Raw genomic sequence first — 22,794 nt, 5'->3', positions numbered from 1 at the left:
CTCTTCACAAATTGCTTCTCAAGAGGCCTAAAGACGAGCCTTAATTCCCGCCCTTGAAGAAGCTAACCTTCTCTGGAGATTGCCCTTTAGTGTGTGTGTTTTTTTCAGTTTTCATTTTCTCCATCTTTCCATATCATGTTAATGCATTTTCAGCCTCTTTTGCTCTGTCTTCGGAATACTGGACGTAAAGCAAGGCATTGACCGTGTTTTTCTAGTAGTTGACTGTTTGATTTTGTTATTTGTAAGGTCTTAATTATTCCAGCATTCGGCTTACGATATGGTGTTATCCTTGAAGTTTCTCCAAGTGAGTGTGCATGTTGCGCATTTCACTTCCTTCAGATCCTGCTGCCTCTGAGTCACGCAGAGGGTTCCGTTGTATTTGAGCCGCTACGCAAATTAGAAAATTCAATCCTCCCCCCCCCCCTCGTGTTTCTACCTCTTCTTGGTTCTATTCTTGATTTTATTTTCACCTAGAAAATTGCCATTTTTTTGGCTTTTTCGCCCCTCTTTTTCGTTCTGTTCATTAGGGTTTCTCTGTAATCAATCTATTATCACCAAGTCCCCCCCCCCCCCCCTCGTGTTTCTACCTCTTCTTGGTTCTATTCTTGATTTTATTTTCACCTAGAAAATTGCCATTTTTTTGGCTTTTTCGCCCCTCTTTTTCGTTCTGTTCATTAGGGTTTCTCTGTAATCAATCTATTATCACCAAGTTATTCCCTTTTTTTTATCCGTTGAAGCGAAAATGCTTCAAATTCTGCCGAGGAGGGGTACGACGGCGGAGCTAGGCCTTCGCCGGCGGAGACGGTGACGGTTGCCTTTCTCGACCATTTCATCCTGTCGCCGAAGGGCTCGGTTTAGTGACACCTACTACCGTAACCATGCCTGTCGGTCGCCGTCGATCGGGGAACGAGTTCACTTCTGCGTCCGTTGCGATTTTCTCATCGCCGTCTATGGTCGCCTGGTAAGCAACTCCATCCACATTGTGGCTTTTGATGATGTTGTATTGGTTAAGACAGGATGGCTTTTCTGTTCTTTTTCTTCCCTTGTTTGGATTTTTTGTGTTGTTTCTGCAGAGTCCATTCGTTGTGATTCCATTAGCTATCTGTAAGGACTGATTTGATCTAACTATGCTCTGAAATTAGTTTGTTTGGCCGTATGTTTGTGCAATCATAGTGATAGGACTTGTTATCTTTAAGGAGTCCATTTGATTGTGTGGTAGTGCAGTTAAAATCTTGCTAGTATTTCAGACTGTAGGTTTTAGTAAGAGCCTTATGAAGCCGGTTTGAAGAGGAGTGTCTTTTTTCGAATTGGGATCTTGCCAACATTGGCTTGAAGTAAGATTGATGTAATCTTGGATGATGTGGGCTGCGTTCCATTGCTAGTGTGAAGTTATTTGCATAGGTCTTTCAGTGTTTTGAATCATTCCAAGATTTATGGTGGTGGCAGGATCATGAACTGGATTTATGGTGATGAACGCATCCCAAAAATTCAGACAATCAAGATGATGGATGGTATATTCATCTGCGCAGCTACTCACTGTCTCAAGTCTTCCTCAAGTAACCGGATTTCAAATCTCATATCCATGACTTTCATGGCGACCTTTTACAGCCCAACGCAGAGAAAGAAGAAGACGGTAATGAGTCAGATGTTCAGAGCACAAAGCAATTTTCAGCTTCTCAATCCACGCTTTGGCGTCCTGTAAAGCCCCACCAACAATCCCAGGAGCAGTCCCAATCCCGGGATTCTACCGGGGAACCAGTTCCAAGAATACTCGCCAATGCAACCACCCATTCTGCCCATGGCTATGAATCAGAACCCGGTTTTACCCCAACCGTTTGGTTTCCCTCTCTATCCAACTGAAGGTGGCCAACCATTGTACAGCTCTCCCTACGAAATGCCGAGGCCAGAAAGTAGATCAGACCAAGGACCATTGATGGGCTATCCTCCAATAGCACCAATGGTGGTGAACCCTAATTTCCCGGGTCCATACCCTCCTCTGACATGAAACCCGGGAATGCCAGCTGTGCTGTTCGGTGCTCCAGCCGGCGGTCAGGTGAATCAGAGCGGCCGTAACAGCACGGAAGGTCATCATCATCAATTCATCATCGTCACCCTGATACTGGAAGAGAACAGAGCATAACTTTGTGGCAGTTTGAGAAAATTCTCGTCGTCTCCCCCCAAATCATGTGTAAGGATCGATGACTCGTTTGAAAGGAAGCAGCTTTACTTTTTTCTCACTCGTTTGTCCTGCAAAATAACCATACAAGCATGAAAAGTTACCACAGCATGTGTAGAATCGGGTAACGTAAAATTTACGTTTTTTTTTATTCCGGTTGAATTTTCATCTGCAAAACTACTTTTTTTACTTTTCTACCCACACATTTTCATATTTTTTAAAATTTTTTTAAGTCTCTATCAAGGTATTATTATTATTATTATATTATGCTTTTTCTTTTTATTTTGGGATTTTTTTTATATTACCGGTCTAGCCCCTGTCCTGATCTGAGCACTATATATTTACGAGACGTTCCCCCCGCCCTTCCCCCGTCTTTGCCCAACAGTTGTACACTCATGCGCTCTCCCTCTCCCTAGGGTTCCGATTGCCATTTCACTGAACCAACTGAAGCTGACCCGTTTCTTCTTGTCGGGTTGATTTTCCCTTCGGATCTTTTCTCGTCAACGGAGCTTCAGGTTCCATCCTCGTCTCCAAGAATCTCCGGTCTCCTTCTTTTTCTCCGACCGGCTATGGTCTCTCCGTGATTCCTTGGATATTTCATGCGTTGAGTTTATGCGTTTCGTCGCGATGCCTCATTGGTCCCGTGGAGATTTCGAGGACCGGCGAATTCAGAAATTCCGGTCGATATTTCGTTGGTTCTTCGTCTTCTAGGGTTTTTGTTCTGTTCTGTTACTGAATATGTCGGAGAAGGGAAGCGGCGAGTTGCAGACCTCTTGTTCTTGCTTTGGTTTTCCCTGGGTTTGATTAACCGTTTTGTTTCCCTATGATTAGTGATATCAAGGAAGGAATTGAATTTGCGATTTATTTTTCTTGGTCTGTGCGCGCCATCGTGCAGCTTCTAAGTATTTGACTGTTCTTGTTCCTTCAGAGTTCAGGCATGACCAAGGTATCTGTTTGTTGCGCAGCTAGCAGGTGTTATGTAAATGCTGTTCCTTGGTCCTTGAATAGTTGCTACGATGGACCTAAATGCTTCACCCCAACCTGAAGAAGATGAAGTGCCGTTTGAGAGGCATATAGAGGAATATACGGCACGAGAAGAACAAACTGAGTCCTCAGTCGAGGTATCAAGGCGGGTATGATCGAATTTTCTGTCTTCAGCATGAATGCTGTCATCTAATGAATTATAACCACCACAATTACGGCGGTTTTCCAGTATTACTAACTATATTATAGTCAGCATACAATTTGGGAATTTGTTCCTTGATGTGGCATCTACAGTAACTGGTCCATACATGAGCATTGTGAAAATATGTTGCTCCAATGTGCCCGAAGCTTGGGATGATCTTCCTCCTATATATAGAATTTGCTCTGTGGCGGGGTTATTTGTATTCCTTCTGGCATTTGTTCTTTCAGACGGTAGGATGATCATGCCAGCACCTTAAATTGGATAAGTTTGGATAATATTGTTGGGTATCATATCCTATGATTTCAATATGCGCTCAATTCTATATTTGACTCATATTATTGTTCCAGGAGCGAGATGAAAGAAGGAAAAGAATGAGAATCGACAACCCAAAGCCCTTTTCTCAGCCAACTATGCATAATCAGCATTATCAGAATAAAAAATCAGCCTATGACAAAAGTAGGATCCCTCAAGGTCATATTCCTTCACTATATGGAAGAAATTTTTTCTTATTGCCTATATTAGTATATTTGATTGCAACTGTAAAGAATCTTTGAAAAGAGGTGGCTGAGAATCTCGAGAGTTAGTATGTATGGTTTTTTTCCTTGATGTCAATGTTTTAAATGTTACCCGTTGACAGTCTGTATAGTATCACAGGTTGGCTAGAGTGCCCTGCTTCTGGAGACGAAATAGGATGCATCATTCCTTCGAAAGTTCCCCTAAGTGAATTTTACAATGATGATGTTCCTCCTGGGAGAAGATACTCTTTTAAACAAGTGATCCATAACCAGAGGATATATGGAAGAAAAGTAAATCTCGGATATCTTTTAAAGTTCCTTTTCTGGTTGAGGTTTTGTACAGTTTATCGGATTTGACTATTAGGCTTTTGTATCTAATTGATGTAACTGTTATAGTTCACTCTCTCTTTCAGCTTGGTCTCGTAATCGATCTGACAAATACAACTCGTTACTACCCTACATCAGACTTGAAGAAAGAAGGCATCAAGCATGTTAAGGTCAGTGAAGGCATACTGTTATCTTTTCGTTTTATAAATCTCCTGCGACAGTACAAAGTGGTTTATGTCAAAATTTGATGTCTTGCAGATTGCATGCAAGGGTCGTGATTCTGTGCCAGATAATGTATCAGTGAACACCTTTGTCAACGAGGTATCTGTCCTTTTTTAGTCAGAATCTTTGAGATTATAAATTGTCTCTGGTTCCATGATTCAATTCCTTTACTTGATGATGGACTTGTTACATGGCAATTTGGAGTACTTTGTTATTGGTCCTTATGGAAGCACGACGTTGTTCTACTGTTAGTAGCTGACTCATGGAAATTGTGTTCAGGTCAATCAATTTGTCTTAAATCAAAAGAACTCAAAAAAACACATTCTCGTCCACTGTACGCATGGGCACAATCGGACTGGTTACATGATAGTTCATTATCTTATGCGTTCCATGCCCATGACCGTTACACAGGTCAGTGGTCTAGCACTTTTCTGTTTGTTTGGGCAATTTGTTATCTACATCATGCTACAAATTTCATTTTTTTTGGGCTTTGGCAGGCATTACAAATTTTTACTGAGGCCCGCCCTCCTGGAATCTATAAACCAGATTATATTGATGCTTTATACACATTTTATCACGAAATAAAACCTGAGGATGCTCTTTGCCCACCAACCCCTGAGTGGAAAAAATCTACGGAGCTTGATCTTAATGGTGAAGCATTGCCAGATGATGACAATGATGGTCCTGCCGCCCCTGTGCATGTAAGCATGATGCTAAAAAAAGTGTTAATGTTTTGTCATTTTACATTCTGTGATTTTTGTGACAATGAACTCCATGCAACTTTAAAGTTTATGTATGCTCTTTATATAGTTCAACCATTTACTGATTATCTAGTAGATCTGCTTGGTTTCCAATATTTTGCCTTCTTTCTATCTTTCTGGTGAATTTCTTTGGACTTGAGTCATTGGTGCATATTAATGAGAGTATTCAGTCTTAGCCTACAAAATTCGTTCATTGAATTTTCTGGTAGGACTATTATATATATTGCCTTTGTTTTTCTTGTTTGGCTTTATTATTTCAGGAGAACCATCAGGTCGATGTCAGGATGACCAATGACGACATCTTGGGTGATGAAATACCTGCTTTTCAGGAGGAAGGTTTCCGGCAATTCTGTTACAGGATGCTCATGCTGAATATTGGGGTAGGAATGTTAAACTCTGATCTCCTATCTCTATATTCTGGGTGTCATTATATCATGATAGATCTCTATAAATTTATAAGAATGATGCACAGATTAACAGCTGAGTTCTTTTGTTTGTCATAACAACTGTATCCGTGTGCAGGTTTTATGTTGCTTTTTGTTCATACATAAAAGTTTTCTTTCCATTTAGCTTTCTGGTATATATCTTGAATTTATAGAATGTTTTATCTTGAGGAAAATGCAAGAGTAAATTTTATTACCTTGAAGTAAGAATGTGTATTGATTATCTAGTAGATCAGGTGTTGGAATGATGTGAAAGAGTCTATTTAATGGTTCAGTTGCTGTGAGATTTTTCCTTTTTCTGATGCTTTTTCCTCAATGGTGATGAGTGAGGATACAAATTTAGTTTTTTATTTCTCTTTTTCTATAATCATTGTGATTAGTGCGGGTTAAGCATTGACTTTCTGGTTTTAATTCTGTGTAATCCAGGGAAGAGGATGTTCACAGTTCCCAGGTTCACACCCTGTATCTTTAAACAGGTCTGGCTTTCTGTTTTATTTTGGTAGTGCTTACATTGAGAAATTGAATTTTCATTCTGATTCCACTCTTACAGGCTTCATTAGTGGCTGAAACATAAAAATAGTCTGAATCAAGTTTTAAGTATGATTTTTTTTAAAAAAAAAAACAGGGATAACCTGCAACTCCTGAGGCAGCGCTACTATTATGCCACGTGGAAGGCAGATGGAACACGATACGTGATGCTAATAACAGTTGATGGATGTTATTTAATAGATAGGAGCTTTAGATTTCGAAGGGTCCAGATGCGGTTTCCCTGTAGACACCCAACTGAAGTAAGTGGTTTTTGGTTTTGGCTTCCTAGAGGTAGCTTGTATCAATATCTTCACTAAATTTGTGAATATCTTAACGTTCTTGTTTTTGGTTTGCCAGGGTGTATCTGAAAAAGTGCACCATTACACATTGCTTGACGGAGAGATGATTATAGATACAGTGCCAGAGAACCAGAAGCAGGAGAGGAGGTACCTCATCTATGATATGGTAGCAATCAACGGACAATCTGTCATTGAGGTTGGAACTGTCATTACTATTTTGTTTCTGTAATGGATGCTTTAGCTAGCTAGGTCTTAGTATATTATTGAGGTACATTAAAAAGACTTTAGCTTCCATTTTCCTCAAATAGACTATTCCCAAGTTTATGTTGCATTAGGTTGAGTTTACTGTTCTATTTATCCTATGAGATGTCTTCTCCATTTAGTATGTCTAATACATGGTGCATTACGTATCTTGAGGATGAATAAAAAGGATTTGTCTGCTCGTTTAGGGCATTGCATGACCATACAGTTGGAATTTTGGGCTCTGCCCTATGGAGCTGCTTCGCATTGATGGAAAACATGGTTTTTCATTGAAATTTACTTGCATAACTAATCTTGATCTTTTTGCATGATTTTACAAGGGGTGATGTTTGTCATTGCTATAATTTGGTTTCCAAACTGGATGTTAATGATGAGCTTTATGATTTAAATTGGACCAGAGACCTTTCTGTGAAAGATGGAAGATGTTGGAGAAAGAAGTGGTAGAACCCCGTAAACTTGGAAAGGTCCGAAGTCATTGCTACAGATATGACCTGGAGCCTTTTAGGGTATGTGATAAGAGCTACATTTTCTGAGATCATTTGTCTACATCTTTCTTCATTTCCTCTCTCCTTCCTATATTTGTTCATGGTGACTGGCTTCCTTTTGTTGATTTTTAATTTCTTGTTGCTTAGGTACGGAGAAAGGACTTTTGGTTGCTTTCTGCTGTTGAAAAAGTCTTGAAGGGTTTCATCCCAAAGCTTTCGCATGAAGCAGATGGCCTAATATTCCAGGTAACCTGAAAAAGAGAGGGATACATATAGTAGATTTTAGGATTGGAGTCATTGGACAGAACGTTTTTGTGGAAATATAGAGTCTCTCTTGTTCAGCTATGATCCCGGTGACATCGGGTTTTCTATTGGCAGGGCTGGGATGACCCTTATGTTCCCCGTACACATGAAGGTCTTTTGAAGTGGAAGTATCCCGAGATGAACTCGGTTGACTTTCTGTATGAGATGGATGAGGATGGCCGTCAGACGCTCTCTCTGTATGAAAGAGGGAAGAAAAAGGTTATGGAAGGGAATTCAGTTGTTTTTAAAGGTTGGGATGACTAAATATCCATTTAATAAATTAATAATTGAAGCAAGCTGTAGACAAAGTCGGTAGAAAGTCACAAAGTTTCTAATGTTGAAAATGGTATGGTAGCAGATGATTCCGACCCTGCAAGTTACTCCGGGAAGATTATAGAGTGTTCGTGGGATCAGGAAGAACAGGTCTGGGTTTGCATGCGAATCAGAACCGACAAATCAACTCCAAACGATATCAACACATATAGGAAGGTCAGTGCTTCTTTTCATAACCACCCCCTATTCTATACCGTCCCTCTCCAGGTTTGCCTTGTTGTTTGAAGATCAGATGATACTCCAATCAATGTATGGGGGCTATGATATGTAACATTTTTGGAAGTTTGGATTAAAAAAAATGAATAGGTGATGAGAAGCATAAGGGACAACATCACGGAGGAGGTGTTGCTGCAGGAGATACGTGAGATCATTCTTTTGCCAATGTATGCTGATCGCATTCAAAAGGACAGCAAAGCTGCACGGCGCAGGTGATCATGTGCTCTCCCAGGTAAATCGGCCTTAAGATTAGACACATCCGGTCAGTTGGCCAAAATTACTTAGGAAACGCCTCCCAACGTCTGGTACGAGTCTTCTTTTTTTTAAAAATCAATATGTGTCAGTTGGCCTTGATGGGTTACTTGCTATATTTCTCTTGGGCAATGGGTCAAGGGCAAAGAGTAGTTGTAGCCAGCAATAGAGTACTTACTTAGGATGTTGTAATCTATTAGAGTATCACTCTTTCTATCTTCTTCTTCTTCTTCTTCTTCTTCAGGAAAATACAGTAGCCATTTTTTTAAGAAAAAAAGAGGAACCAAGTGTGTTGTAACTTGGGTTTTCTCTCTCTTTTTTTATATTATTATTTAAGCCTCCATGTGAATAATAATAATATTGTAGTGCTTTTTATTTCTTGAATTTCCAATCTTTTTTGCCCTGAGAGCTTTGGCATGGCAATATGTATTTCCTTTGCTATTCTCTTTTGTTGAGTGTGTCACTCTCTCATTCGCCCTTTTTGCTATGACCGCTGAAATACTTCATCCTTTACAGTGAGTTTTGTAATATGCTTCTTAAAGCACTTCTCTGTTTGTCTATTATTAGATTTTTTATGTCTCGGATCTTTTCCATTATTATGTTAGTGAAATGAAAAACAAAAATAATGCAAATTAAAAATGATTGATGTGTGGCACCAGATAGAAAGATTTATAAATACATAAGTTCATGTGTTTTTCTACTTTCTCAATCTATGTATTTGTTAGATGTTGGGCGTTTTTATATATTTATTTGATCATTTTGGAAGTTTGTAGAATCGGACAGATGTAAATTCAATGTTCAAGCTTTCGCAGCGGCGAAGACATGCGCGTCGTTTGTCCTATTTAGACATAAAATGTGGGTTGTTTTATATGCCGAGACCAAACGGCCGTTTCGATCCTCCAATTATAAACGGCAAGTAGTTTACTTGCGCTTCGCTGCCGTCGTTCGTTTTGGCTTGTTGCGATCTGCCCTTGATCAGTTTTGGTCACGCGATTCTCTCCATCACCGTCTCTCTCTCTGGTTTTAACCTCGTACGATTTTCCCAAAAACCCTACGGGGTTTTTTTTATTTCAAATCTCACCCCAAAATTGAACCTTTCTTGAATAGATTTTGTGCAGACGGAGAATTGTTCAGTCTCTCTGGAGTGCGATCATATGAAATCTCGAGCGAGTCGTGGTCTGCTGATCTGTTTGCTTCTTGTTACCTTCTCGAACCTCTCCTATGGAGAAAATTCTGGGAAGAACAAGTTCAGAGAGCGTCGAGCGACCGACGACGAACTGGGTTACCCTGAAATGTAAGCTTTGATCCGTATCTAGTTATGGATATTCGACGGAATGTTGAAATTCTCGTCAATTCGAATCGAGTTGCTCGCATTTCAGATTAGGGTTTTTGTTCGGCCTGTTTGTTCGTTATCATTGACTATAAAAGACGTGGGGTTTCTGACCTTTAACTGTCGAATCTTTTGAAGTATTAGAATTGAGCATCTGTGTCTATGTTCTCCAATTTACTTCTCTTTGGGTATTCATTGTGCAGAGATGAAGATGCTTTGCTGAATACTCAGTGCCCGAGAAATCTGGAGCTGCGATGGCAAACAGAAGTCACTTCTAGCATTTATGCTACACCCTTAATTGCTGATATCAACAGGCAAGTGACCATTCTGATGTCGAACAGTATGAATGTGTTATTCGTCAGCAGTTGTTTCTTTTCCACAATCTACTTTGTGGAAAATAGATGTGGTGCAAGGGATCATGGGTGCTAGCACCGTATAATCACAATCGTGTGGAATATGTGACATTTTTTTGTGCTTCTTCAGTGATGGAAAACTGGACATTGTTGTTCCATCTTTTGTTCACTACCTCGAAGTTCTCGAAGGGGCAGATGGAGACAAGATGCCAGGTAGGGGACATCTGTCGACTCTTATCTTGTAGTTTGTCTGAAACGTCTTATGATGTCGATGAAATAGCTTCAAATTTGGTCGGTTATTGATGTAGAATATTGAAATCTGGAGTGTTCTCTTGTGTCCTCATTGTCTGTTAGGTTGGCCTGCTTTTCATCAATCTAATGTGCATGCCAGCCCTCTCCTGTATGATATTGACAAAGATGGTGTCAGGGAAATTGTTTTGGCTACCTACAATGGCGAAGTACTCTTTTTCAGGTAATTCTTGTTTAGACTGTACATACCTACATATTCTTCCATTTTGTTATCCTTGAGACTTAGAAGTGAGAAGAACAGTGTGAGTTAGTCATCTCTATTCACTTGTTTCCAGGGTATCGGGTTTTTTGATGTCAGATAAGCTTGAAGTGCCTCGCAGAAAAGTTCACAAGAACTGGTATGTGGGTCTTGATCCCGACCCTGTTGACCGGTCACATCCTGATGTCCATGATGAGCAGCTTGTACTGGAGGCTGCTGCAATGAAGTCATCAGCCACTCGTAAGTTTCTGCAGAATTTGTGTTATTTCTAGTCTTTTTTTATGTTTGCTTTTTAAGTTCTGGCTGTTTTACACAATATCCATCAGGTTGAATTCACTGTCCTCAAAAATCTAGATCTGGCACTGAATTGTAAAAGTCTAGTAGTGCAATTTTTGTTTAAGGTGGACCCAATTTTTATTTATGCTTGAACCAGCTGCCTCTCTGCTAATCTGTTGAAGGATTTTTGTACTATGGTCCATGCTTCCTTCTATCCCTGGGTAACTGATATCACCTGTATATACCGTGTAGAAGAAGAGCGGGGACTAGAAAGGCTGTTTCATTTCTTGGAAAGGTTTATTCTTATGTTTTTTCTCTTCTTTTTAGAAACAAATGAAACTACAAAAAAGCCAGATGCAATAGTTCATTCGTCAACTGAACCTCATGATGGATCATCAAATGCATCATCTCAAGAGGATCAGAAGAAACCCGAGAATAACCAAACAGAAACTGTTACTCAGTCTACTGCAGAGGTTCTTAATTCCTCCACGAATACTGGAACAAATACTCTGGCATCAAATGATACTGCAACCTTGTCGGCAGAAATGCACAATGGAAATGGAAGTGCAGCAACCACGGGAACTAATACTCCGGCATCAAATGATACTACGTCTGTCTCGGAAATGCACAATGGTCTTGCAAATGCAACAACTAATCAGGAAGATCATGGTAAGGGCAGCGAGGACAAAAAGGAAAGTGTTATTAGATTAAATACTGGAACAGATAATTCCTCAGAGAACATAGGGACATCAGGAAACAGTACAACAGAGACTGGAACCAAGACTGGGAGGCGACTTCTGGAAGATAATGGCTCTCAAGAATCTAAGGATGACCACTCTGACAACAAAGACAACAACGAGAGTATTCGCATGGCCACAGTTGAAAATGATGGAGGGTTAGAAGCTGATGCGGATTCGTCGTTTGAGTTGTTGCGTGACAATGATGAGTTAGGTGATGAATACAGCTATGACTATGATGATTATGTTGATGAATCCATGTGGGGAGATGAGGAATGGGTTGAGGGGAAGCACGAGAAATTAGAAGATTACGTGAATATTGATGCCCACATCTTGTGCACTCCTGTGAGTTTGAGTTTCATCTATGTAAAAGACCATTTTGTCAGGCTACTACTTGTTTTCATGGTGGATCTAACAGTATCACCTTTCATCAGGTTATAGCGGATATTGATAAAGATGGAGTACAGGAGATGGTTGTTGCTGTTTCCTATTTCTTCGATCCTGAGTAAGCTCCTGTTTCATCTCTTTACCGCTGAAGATCGTCTGATTCTCTGCATGCTAAAGCATGTTTTGTAACTACCTTCTGCTAAAAGAGCGTTAAGTTTTATCCTTTTGATTATTCCTATAGGCATTTTTGGTTTATTTGTGTTGTGGTATGTAGCTCAGCTGACCCTGACATGATTTGTCCCTTGCAAATTGCCAGGTATTATGACAATCCAGATCATTTAAAAGAACTTGGTGGTATTGATATCACAAAGTATATTGCCAGCTCGATTGTTGTTTTCAATCTTGATACTAAGCAAGTTAAGTGGGTCAAAGATCTCGATTTGACTACGGATTCGTCGAACTTCCGTGCATATATTTATTCTTCCCCAACGGTTGTTGATTTGGATGGTGACGGTTACTTGGATATTCTTGTTGGAACTTCATTTGGCTTGTTCTACGTCATGGATCATCATGGTAAGACTTCATATTACCTCCCATAGTCTTGGTCAATTTTCTTCAATGGCTATTCTGCATATTAATGCATCTAGGGCGTTAAGCATTGCTTCTGAAAGAACTGTCTGTTATTGGGCTTAGTATTACATGATTTTGAAACTATAGCTTTAAACAATGCATGCATGAAACCTACAGCAATTGTGGTGTCTCTGTTAAAGTTCGACTGTTCTACCAATCTCTTTACTTGTAAGACAGCAGTTTCACTGTCAGGATTATATGATTTCTGGTTGTCTTGATACTCTGCTCGTGCTTATACTCAATAATCATTTGTTCAAGAATAAGGCTTATTTCAGAATGTACAGTTCCTTTCGAGAACTGCCTGAAACTAGCAGTTTCCTTTCGTTTCTGGATGGTGATTTGATCTCTAAATCGTTGTCTTTTTTGTAGGAAATGTCAGAGAAAAATTCCCCCTTGAAATGGCAGAAATTCAAGGGGCAGTTGTTGCTGCTGATATAAATGATGATGGAAAGCTGGAACTAGTGACCACCGATTCACATGGAAATGTAGCTGCATGGACCACACGGGGAGAAGAAATTTGGGAAGCACATGTAAAGAGTCTTGTTCCTCAGGTAAACTACAATTATTTTTTATTCTCAAATAACAGTGGGATAAATAAGTTGGTTGTAGGAGCATCAACTTGATACATCAGTATTTTTTGTAGCACCTATGATATTACATATATTTTTTCAATAGATCTGTTTTTCAATGCTTTGAAGTTCCTGCATAGACGCCACTATGAGCTACTTACTAGTTGTGACACGGTAAAAAAGGCGGTCAATTACTCAACTATTAGTAGTCTCCACCTCACCAAAATTTATTCACGGTGTCTAGGCATATATATTGGTTCAGACCAAATATCCTTTTGATATGGAAAATTGTCTGTGAATTCTGCCCGTTTGATGATCAGTGCCTGATGTCAATCACCACATTCTTCAGGGACCCTCTATCGGTGATGTTGATGGTGATGGCCACACAGATGTCGTAGTTCCTACAGCATCAGGAAACATATATGTTCTTAGTGGCAAGGATGGTTCTGTTGTCCGCCCCTATCCGTACAGAACTCACGGAAGAGTGATGAACCAAGTTCTCCTGGTTGATCTTAGCAAGCGTGGTGAGAAAAAGAAGGGACTCACGATTGTTACAACATCCTTTGATGGTTATTTGTATCTCATAGATGGACCCACCTCATGTGCTGATGTTGTTGATATCGGTGAAACTTCGTAAGTTTCTTGGTCTCTGCTTCACATTCAAACTTTAGGCATATCCCCTTTTCCCATATAGATTGTTGAGAAGGGATTTTTCTTGGTACAGTTATAGCATGGTCTTGGCTGACAATGTCGATGGCGGAGACGATCTTGATCTTATTGTCACAACAATGAATGGAAATGTCTTTTGCTTCTCTACCCCTTCTCCTCACCATCCCCTCAAGGCATGTCCGACCCTGAACATTACCCGGATGATTTTGTACTTCTGGATTTCTAGCTGTTTGTGGTAGGAGATGGTGATTCACACTTCACTTTATGTTTGATCAGGCATGGCGATCAACTGATCAGGGAAGGAATAATAAGGCAAACCGTTATGAGAGGGAAGGCGTTTTTGTCACACATTCAACAAGAGGATTCCGGGATGAAGAAGGCAAAAACTTCTGGGTGGAGATTGAGATCGTTGATAAGTACAGATATCCATCTGGTTCACAAGCCCCCTATAACATAACTGTAAGTTCATAAGCCTCCCTCCACTTCGAAAACGTTGGAACTGTTTGTTGGCCTTTTTAGTTCATTATTCCTTGACAGAAACTATTTCAATATAAAAGCAGCATACATTAAAACCGAAGGAATTGAACTAAAAAAGCAAATGGATGCAGACAACACTGTTGGTTCCTGGAAACTATCAGGGAGAGCGGAAGATAAAGCAGAGCCAAGTCTATGAACGACCTGGAAAGTACAGAATAAAGCTGCCGACGGTTGGAGTGAGGACAACAGGAACGGTGGTGGTGGAAATGGTGGACAAGAATGGGTTCTACTTCTCAGACGAGTTCTCTCTTACATTCCACATGCACTATTACAAGCTTCTGAAATGGCTGCTTGTCCTCCCAATGCTCGGCATGTTTGGTCTTCTTGTCCTCTTACGTCCCCAGGAATCGATGCCTCTCCCTTCCTTCTCCCGCAACACAGACTAACGATTTCCGGTACGTTTTCTTTCTTTTTTTTTCCTTCAAGTAAGAAAAAATGACTGAGATGGCCCTTGAATTAATAATCATTTAGTTATTGATTACCACCAGGTTCTTCTTCCTCTAGCCAAGCCAGCTCCTCGTCTGGGATCATGTGGGGTGTTGTGTCGTTATTCTTCTTTCGGGTCTTAGGGAGCAGATTTAGCTGAAATCACGGACCGTACTCCTCCTCAAGTGCTGACAAAACCCGGTATATTATACAAATGCATTCTCGTAAGAGCTTTATCCAAAAGAGAACCATGCTCCATGACCAGTTTTTTGCCATCAACTCAAGATTCTTGGGTTTTTCTTCTCTCTGTGGATCTAATGATGCTATGAACACTTTCAGTTTTAGATTCGGTGAATGACTTTGTACTTTGTAGTACTAAGATCCCTTTTCCCTCTTTGACCGTCCTCTTGAATTTTATGCAAAGCTTATAATACTTCTTTGGTTCAAAATAATGACATGTTTTGTTGTGGTTATAAAGGATTCGATTGAATTACGATGTCGATAAACACTGTCAGCTAAAATACCCTGTTAGATAGTTATATGAAATATTTCGCTAACGTCAGGATAAAAAGCGTTTGTTATTCATGAATATCGGTCCCCTTAATCCATACCTACACACATGTACATCACTACAGTCTACGACAACAACCATCTAAACGCAAAGCCAAACGCGACCCAAAGACCAAGTGAATCGACGACTATGCCCTCGTAGCCGTGAGAGGCCTCTTGCCAAGCCTCTTCATCTCCCTCTCCATGCTTCCGGTGAGCATCAGACCAAACATCTTCAGATCACACAGAAGAGACCAAATCGGATGTCCGAAACTCGCCGGCAGGTTCCCCTCGACGAAGAAATGGCTGTACCAAGCGAATCCATACCCAGAAACGGGAACCATTATCAACAGCCACCGACTGAACAATATCGAACTGACCAACGCCACGATGCTCATCAGTGTTCCCATGAAGTGCCACCTTCTGGTCGACGGGTTCGAGTGCTGTGTCACGTAGAAGCCCCAGAACTCTCTTCCAAGCTTCTGAAATTCATCGCCGGATAAGATCTTCTACGCTTCGATTGGATTTTCCGATCGGTTTTTTTGGGTATTCTTCGTGAATTCCGATCAGGAGCTCGGGTTTCCCCTTGTTTGGAATCTAATCAGAAAGGGGTGGGGATTGGTGTTCAGTCATGAATGGTTGGGATGTAGCTTGCTTCTGGTCAACAAACAAACAAATAAATATACACGGCAATAATAAGATGAATGTGAAAATCATTCCCCCTTCTCCTCCATGCCTCGATTATCATTTCATTCTACAAGTGTCTTTTTGTTTTTTTTTTTTCAAATTTGTATTAAACGATATCCTTTCAGGACCTTCCCAAAAATAGAATGAAAATTGTTATATAATGAAAATCATTATAACAAAATCAAGCAAAAAAATGAGTATCTTTGGAACTTTGCAAATTATTAATTGGTATGAAAATTCTTATATCAGTTAAAATGGTTTTTAAATAGTTTAAATAACAGGAAAAAAATATAATAAAAATAATAGTGTAAAAAATATAATATCACGGTGAAAAAATAAAGAATAATTTTTTTTCTCGGATACGGCGAAGGAAAAAAAATGACAGAATTGATTTAAGGAATAAAAATCTTATTAATTATAATGGGCCCTTGTCCAATACACGATGGTTTGATTACATGGGCTGTTAATGGGCCTACGAAATAGAGATCTCGGGTGGTATTACTGTAATATAGACCAAATTGGGCTTTTTTCGTGAAAAGGTTCAAAGATGATCCAATCAGACCACCACGCGCTCAGGTCGCGCGTCGATGCCACGTGCGGTATTTCGCTGGACTATAGTCCAGCGGATTTTCCCTGTTTTCCATCTATTAAGAAATTCTGCGCGTGGGCTAATATTTTTTTCTTCGCTTCGACGTTGCTGTGATCCGACGAAGTTATGCTCTTTCAATATTATAGTTTATTATTATTCTTTAAAACATTTCATCGTAACATTTAGAAATTTACCATTACTTGGTTTTCATAAATTATTATCTCAATGTTATCTTTTTAATTCTTAATTGTTCTTACGATTTTATTTCTTTTTATCATATGAGAGAAACAAACTTATAATATATCGTTATAGTTGATTAATTGAATAAAATATAATAAATAAATATTTTAATAGTGTTTTTATCGTTGAGTAATTTGAATTTCTAATTTAAATCTTTTAGCATGCAAAATATGGATAATTTTTCTTTTTTATGTTATTAATTGTTACCCTATACAACCCAAGTCGGGATGCTGAAACCTTCAAATAAATATTTTCTATTCTCCATATAAATTAAATAATTTTGTTTTATGATATTTATTATTGTCTACCATAAAAATTAAAAGAAGAAGGAATAAATATAGACGTCCTATTTTCTTTAATTGTCTCCTTTGAGATCTCGCCTTTAGAGAACAGTGTCCGTAGCTGCTGATTTTCATGGCGTCCCGAGCCTATGTAACTCTGCCGCAGTCTATTGTCTTTTACATTTTGTAAATTTCAAGGCATGCTTACGAATTAATACCTTTTCATGGTACGTAACGTTATATTTATAAAAAAACAAAAAACAAAATTCATATTTAGCCCTTTATACTATGCTCTAAAAAAAAATAGTTGGAGTGATATGATATTCTATGAGTTATATTTTTGTTGCAATTTTGTAAAACATCGAGTCTGTTATTTATGTCATTTATCCATAATTCGTTAAATTTATAAAATAAACATCAAAACTTATATGATATATTAGATGAAAATTAACCGTATCCTCTTTGTTAAATTTACGAACTATATATTCAAAATTCGATTAAAGTTTTTTTTTTGTTAATGAAATTCGGTGAAAGTTTTGCATAAATCGGATTAATTATTCAGGAGGTGGAAACATTGGGTATATATCTATATATATAGTTTTTATGAGCGAAATCGTTTGCATATATGGTAAAGTATTTGACTTCTAATCGATTATGATGAAAATATAAACCTTATTATATGTTTTCTAATGGCAAAAATTCGCTAAATAAAGCAAAGCATAGAAATTTGTCCACACCATGTGTGCTTTTTTTCTGCCTTTAGTAACATGCTCAAAGAAAAATCAGTTCCCTCCTTTATTGGGATTCATTCATTCACTCCACATGTGTAAATATAAATTATTGCATTTTTTTTTTAAAATTTTGTATTCATCTATTGGTATTGCCTACGTTTTTTGACATTTATTTATGAGAAACTTGTAAATGATTCTAAATTATCAAATGTTATAATAACCAAATAGCCCGTTTTTTCTTATTAAAAAAAGGGGGGGTTTTAGGGAGTTTTGAAATTCGGAAATAGAAAAAGCCTTTGATTTCTGTGAGTTGTCGAATGGTGTGGGCCAAAAGGGCTCGTGTTTGATTGCCCTTTTCCGACCCATGATCTCTCATGTAATCACTCTCTCTCTCTCTCTCTCTCTCTCTCTCTCTCTCTCTCTCTCTGCCTTTTGTCTACAGATGCATGTTCGTTTTCGTGCAAAATAAATTTTTAAAAAAAAATTCGCCAATAAACAGTGAATTGGATCTTTTATTTTCTGAGTTGTCAGATCGAACCAAAGTGTTGTAGATTCACTTGTACGGATGTATGAACTGATTAAATTCGCTATGAAATACAAAATCCAATGCATCAAAATAAGATCCTATTTATTTAACTAAGGTTGGACAGATTTGAATATATGATAATAATATATGAATCGGTACGAAAATAAATAACCTTTTGATTCTTTTAAAACTTAGCTAATCGGATTGGAAATGCATACCAATCAAATATTAAAAACAATCGACCTAAACACAAATTTATTTAACTAAGCGTTTTTACTGCTAAAAATAGTGCCAATAAAGGTAAAAAAAAATTAAACAAAAAAACTAACATAAGGTTAATATTGATCAAACCGAAATATAACCAAACTGTACCAAAAAATCTAACCGAAATATAACCATATCGGATTATAATTGATCAAACTGAAAGCAATACATTTAATATTCATAGGGGTTGGCCTGCTAGTCATATTTCTAACAAACCCACTGTCCTTTCCGATTTTCCACTTCTCTAACCATTTTATTATACGAAACGAAAGGATAATTTTTGTATGGGATAACCTATTGGATTACCATTTGGTATTTACTACAACGCCGTAATTAATCCTATATATATTGGTATATATATATATATATTTATTGTTGCAAGACCTCATTATGAGACAGGAAGCAATTCGTGGAATCTAAAGGGTTGCCAATGTTTTTCTTCATGATTTCCATCCCATAAAGAGTTAATCATGGTATTAATTTACATCATTAATCGTCCACAAAGTTAATATACTTTTATATTTGATATATTTGTTGTATTTAATGGTTTTCCTTCAACTTTTTCGATATTTTTAGACCTGCGGTAGATCAACCCTTAGAATATCTTATTCGTCTACGTGTATGAAAAAAGTGCAACCTGTCAAAATTATATCCCAAATAATATTGAATCCATATGCAAAATATTTGTCTCATAGACAAATGGTTTTCTATTGTTATATTATCCGAAAAAAATATTATTTTGTTTTTTAGAAGATATTTTATTATTATTGATTAGTAAAGGCGTATGTTTTTTAAATGAAAATCTATAAAAAAAAATTGTAAAATAATTTGTTTGAAAACAAGAAGAGAAAATTGTTCCAAACAAGAAAATTACAATGAAATTACTGAAAATTATGCAATGAAAAAGTAAAGTTTGTTTATGCAAAGGAATAACATATTAGGAAAACAATGTTAATCATATTCAATGAAGGGATAATGTTAAATCTGTGAAAAATGTAGATGACAGATGTAACTATATATATATAGAGTAGTAAATACATATATTATTAATGAGCATAATAGAGAGAAAAAAAAAATGGAGGTTGAATAAAAACATAACTCCCCACATTAATGGCATTGATTGCGTGAGGTTAGTGGGATAAGTGCAATAATTACCGTTACAATCTAATAATTTACTACACGAAATCTTTAATGGCGAAAAGACATTAGACAATAAATACATATTCGCAAAATACGAATACGTGGGAGGTCATTGGAAGATTCTACTTACCTATTTTTTTTTATAAAAAAAAATCCAATTTATTATAATTGCGATATGTTAAATATGTTTCTTGTTTTCGCAATGTATTATAATTTTCCATAATCACGAATAGGCGACGAAAACGACAGCGTTTTGAGACAAGACAAGACAAGACAAGAGTGGAGTGGAGTTCGTTCCACTTCTCTCCCCGTGCAAGAGACAATCAGAGATCGTACGCATTAGGACGCAATATAATTCCAAAAGGAAAATATCAACAAAAATCTACACATCAATATAATAGAATTATTTATTTTATTTTACCAAAAATGGGAAAATAAAACAAAAAGAAACCCTAGCAAGTTCTTTAAAAAAAAGATCTGATAGGAAATTAGAAAGAAAGAAAAAAAAAAGGAGAGAGAGAAAGCAAAGAAAAAGAAGAGAGGGAAAGCGAAAGGAGAGAGAGAGAGAGAGAGAGACCAAAGAACGAGTGAGGAGTGATGGCGTGAAGTGCTTTTCTGCTTTTTTGCCTCCGAGGGTGGAATCTTTGAAAATCCACATTCCTCTCCTTAAAAAAATAAAAATAAAAAATTGATCTTATTTTCAAATTGACAAGACATTTAAATTGGAATGATATTTAAATGGCATATTATATTTTGGGTGATAAAAAATATAGTATTTATTCAAAATCACCAATGTATATTACATGTCTTCGATGTGAAGATGGACACTAACACTACCCAATGACAAAATGATAATTTAATAGAATATTCAACAAATACAAACGTACTTTGATATTCAATAAATACAAACATACTTTGCAAGAAAAGTATTAATTTTATTAAGTAATATGATTTGTATTTGATATTTGACCATCGCTAATTCTATTCTTTATGTGTGTTAGTAAAAAAGGGGGCTATTAGCAAAAATATATGTGCCAGGTAATTTTATCCGAAAAAATATTGTCATTTTAAGGTATTTTTTGGCTGTCGGACGAAGAAAATATTTTAACTAACAATTTCATTGTACATTTTTTTCAAATTTTATTATATTGTATTTAATATATTAAAATGTGTTATTCATATGACATTTTATTTTTTTTATCATCTAGAAATTTATCGGATTTGTGATAAGATCGAGAAAATTAATGTGAATGTCTATTTTCAAGTAAAGATTCGAACCTAAATTAAAAAAAAGTTTTATTCTATTTTTTACCCGTTATAACTATCAAATCTTGGATAGTTTTAATTTATATATTTTTAAAGAGAACAAACAAAACTACGTAAAAGAATCGTATGTATATATAAAAAATATTATAAGCAGCTTTTTTTATCTGATTTATTTTACATTTGAGCGGAAACATGCTTTTCCAAAAAAAAAAAGTAGCATGAAAATTTTGATTTTAAGCTAAATTGCCTTTGACTTGAGCCGGGAAATCCACTTTTGCAAAACGGACTCGATAAATAAATAGTGATGAAATAGTAAAAGACAAAATCCTAAAACGTAGGGACAAAATCGTCATTTCCTGGCTCTTGAATCCGTTGATTGATCACGAAGTTGGAATTTGTGGGGGGTAATTTATATTTACCAAGCAATCCTTCATATTTTCATGAGTTTCTTTTTGCATAAATTAATCAGGTTCCATTTGGATCTAGAAAATTAAATACAGAGAATCGGATATTATGTTACGGCATGGTTAATTTCTGAAAGAAAATAAAAAATAATATAAAATATCAAGATTTTATGTTGGCACTCCAAAATCCAAAAATTCGAGTCCGGCACTTTATTTATTTATTTTTATATGTTTGGAGTTATAATTTTATTAGATTTTCTTGGTCTGTTCGCTTCAATCTCCTTTCTCATTCAATGTCCGCTGGGAGCAGACGAAGGTTTCAGACATTAACACTTTTTCCTGTAACCTCAGTGTCTGTTTCCCTCTCTCTGCAAGCAGCAAGGCAGTGACGATAACTCCATGAGCAGAGCGAGAGCGAGTCTCACCCACCATTTATCGTCATGAATCCCACGGCAGACCCAGCTTCTTCCGCCGCCGTCGCCCCGCCGCAGCCGCACCGCCCCTCCACCTCTTGCAACCGTCACCCCGACGAGAGGTTCACCGGATTCTGCCCCTCCTGTCTCTGCGAACGCCTCGCCGTCTTGGATCAGAGCAACAATGCCGGCGCTTCGTCTTCCTCCTCCGCCGCCAAGAAACCACCGGCCATCTCAGCAGCGGCGCTCAAGGCCATCTTCAAGTCATCCGCCGCCTCCAACGGGAACGGTCGGGTCCGACCCGGGTTCTTCCCGGAGCTCCGGCGGACCAAATCGTTCTCGGCGTCGAAGAACGAGGGGTTTTCCGGCGTGTTTGAGCCGCAGCGTAGGTCTTGTGACGTCAGGCTTCGGAGCTCGCTGTGGAACATGTTTAACCAGGACGAGCAACGAAACCCACCCACCATGGAGGCCGCCGCATCCTCCGGCGCCGGCAGTGGAGGAGGAACACACGGCGGTGAGATTGAGGTCAAGGCGAGGAAGTCCAGCGTGCGGGAGCCTGTTCTCGAGACGAAAGAAGAAGCCGAAAGCGACAGCGAAATTGGTCACCGTGGCGGGGAGGAGGAGAATGACTATGGCGGTGATTTCGGAATCGTGAACGATTCTAGCGAAGTAACCGAGGAGAGAAGCAATGAAATCGTTGAGGAAGAAGAAGAGATTGATGAAGAGGAAGAAGAAAAAGTGAGCCAAGAGGATTTGAAGCCGATGAAGGATCACATAGATCTCGATTCGCCGGCGAAGAAACCGTCAGTGAGAGATTTAGCGGGCACTTTCTGGTCTGCAGCCTCTGTTTTCAGCAAAAAGCTTCAAAAATGGAGGCAGAAACAGAAGATGAAGAAGCAGAGAAATGGCGGCGGATCCGTCAGACTGCCGGTGGAGAAGCCGATAGGAAGACAGCTCCGGGGCACTCAGTCCGAG

The 22,794-nt window shown here is 38.2% G+C and overlaps 4 protein-coding genes across 13 annotated transcripts in view; 3 read left to right on the top strand and 1 right to left on the bottom strand.

The window, feature by feature from the left end:
- The first annotated feature begins 595 nt into the window (after positions 1 to 595).
- On the top strand, positions 596 to 8,867 carry LOC104816222 (mRNA-capping enzyme). 9 transcript variants are annotated; one of them, XM_010544936.2, is made up of 18 exons: positions 596 to 961; positions 1,447 to 2,188; positions 3,142 to 3,309; positions 3,710 to 3,833; positions 4,017 to 4,168; positions 4,291 to 4,374; positions 4,463 to 4,525; positions 4,706 to 4,837; positions 4,924 to 5,127; positions 5,448 to 5,567; positions 6,057 to 6,106; positions 6,256 to 6,418; positions 6,516 to 6,653; positions 7,117 to 7,224; positions 7,351 to 7,449; positions 7,582 to 7,756; positions 7,862 to 7,995; positions 8,146 to 8,867. In XM_010544936.2, the coding sequence occupies exons 3-18, from the start codon at positions 3,193 to 3,195 to the stop codon at positions 8,269 to 8,271; spliced, it is 1,989 nt and encodes a 662-aa protein (XP_010543238.1). In that variant the 5' UTR covers positions 596 to 961; positions 1,447 to 2,188; positions 3,142 to 3,192; the 3' UTR covers positions 8,272 to 8,867. The 9 variants fall into 9 exon arrangements, with proteins under 9 accessions (XP_010543238.1, XP_010543237.1, XP_010543240.1 ...); XM_010544935.1 differs by lacking the exons at positions 596 to 961; positions 1,447 to 2,188 and adding an exon at positions 2,539 to 2,691; XM_010544938.1 differs by lacking the exons at positions 596 to 961; positions 1,447 to 2,188 and adding an exon at positions 2,539 to 2,719.
- A 363-nt stretch (positions 8,868 to 9,230) lies between these two features.
- LOC104816221 (protein DEFECTIVE IN EXINE FORMATION 1) lies at positions 9,231 to 15,162 on the top strand. 2 transcript variants are annotated; one of them, XM_010544931.2, is made up of 15 exons: positions 9,231 to 9,327; positions 9,415 to 9,601; positions 9,841 to 9,951; positions 10,121 to 10,203; positions 10,345 to 10,462; positions 10,575 to 10,738; positions 11,102 to 11,856; positions 11,946 to 12,016; positions 12,215 to 12,471; positions 12,898 to 13,079; positions 13,447 to 13,730; positions 13,822 to 13,939; positions 14,043 to 14,225; positions 14,375 to 14,698; positions 14,792 to 15,162. In XM_010544931.2, the coding sequence occupies exons 2-14, from the start codon at positions 9,462 to 9,464 to the stop codon at positions 14,687 to 14,689; spliced, it is 2,781 nt and encodes a 926-aa protein (XP_010543233.1). In that variant the 5' UTR covers positions 9,231 to 9,327; positions 9,415 to 9,461; the 3' UTR covers positions 14,690 to 14,698; positions 14,792 to 15,162. The 2 variants fall into 2 exon arrangements, with proteins under 2 accessions (XP_010543233.1, XP_010543232.1); XM_010544930.2 differs by having other exon boundaries at positions 9,240 to 9,338.
- A 121-nt stretch (positions 15,163 to 15,283) lies between these two features.
- On the bottom strand, positions 15,284 to 16,041 carry LOC104816220. Its single transcript, XM_010544929.2, is given in 2 exon segments — positions 15,284 to 15,748; positions 15,751 to 16,041. Coding segments are annotated over 2 exon segments (342 nt in total). The 5' UTR covers positions 15,772 to 16,041; the 3' UTR covers positions 15,284 to 15,427.
- A 5,618-nt stretch (positions 16,042 to 21,659) lies between these two features.
- LOC104816654 (UPF0503 protein At3g09070, chloroplastic) overlaps positions 21,660 to 22,794 on the top strand; it is a 2,855-nt gene continuing 1,720 nt past the window's right edge. Inside the window, 1 exon segment of the mRNA XM_010545584.2 lies at positions 21,660 to 22,765. Coding sequence (XP_010543886.1) covers positions 21,847 to 22,765 — 919 coding nt within the window. The 5' untranslated portion in view covers positions 21,660 to 21,846.

This window comes from Tarenaya hassleriana, unplaced genomic scaffold (assembly GCF_000463585.1).
Source record: "Tarenaya hassleriana unplaced genomic scaffold, ASM46358v1 Cleome25, whole genome shotgun sequence".
NCBI classification, from domain to species: domain Eukaryota; kingdom Viridiplantae; phylum Streptophyta; class Magnoliopsida; order Brassicales; family Cleomaceae; genus Tarenaya; species Tarenaya hassleriana.
This window is presented reverse-complemented; position numbering and strand designations above follow the sequence as displayed.

What these genes read in the sequence shown, in the direction of transcription:
- LOC104816222 (XM_010544936.2), top strand. Translation starts at nt 3,193, where the DNA reads ATGGACCTAAATGCTTCACCCCAACCTGAAGAAGATGAAGTGCCGTTT. An exon ending in CAGATGGCCTAATATTCCAG is followed by an intron (nt 7,450 to 7,581) that starts GTAACCTGAAAA and finishes TTCTATTGGCAG; the next exon opens with GGCTGGGATGACCCTTATGT. An exon ending in GAATTCAGTTGTTTTTAAAG is followed by an intron (nt 7,757 to 7,861) that starts GTTGGGATGACT and finishes ATGGTATGGTAG; the next exon opens with CAGATGATTCCGACCCTGCA.
- LOC104816221 (XM_010544931.2), top strand. Translation starts at nt 9,462, where the DNA reads ATGAAATCTCGAGCGAGTCGTGGTCTGCTGATCTGTTTGCTTCTTGTT. An exon ending in CCCACATCTTGTGCACTCCT is followed by an intron (nt 11,857 to 11,945) that starts GTGAGTTTGAGT and finishes ACCTTTCATCAG; the next exon opens with GTTATAGCGGATATTGATAA. An exon ending in TAAAGAGTCTTGTTCCTCAG is followed by an intron (nt 13,080 to 13,446) that starts GTAAACTACAAT and finishes CACATTCTTCAG; the next exon opens with GGACCCTCTATCGGTGATGT.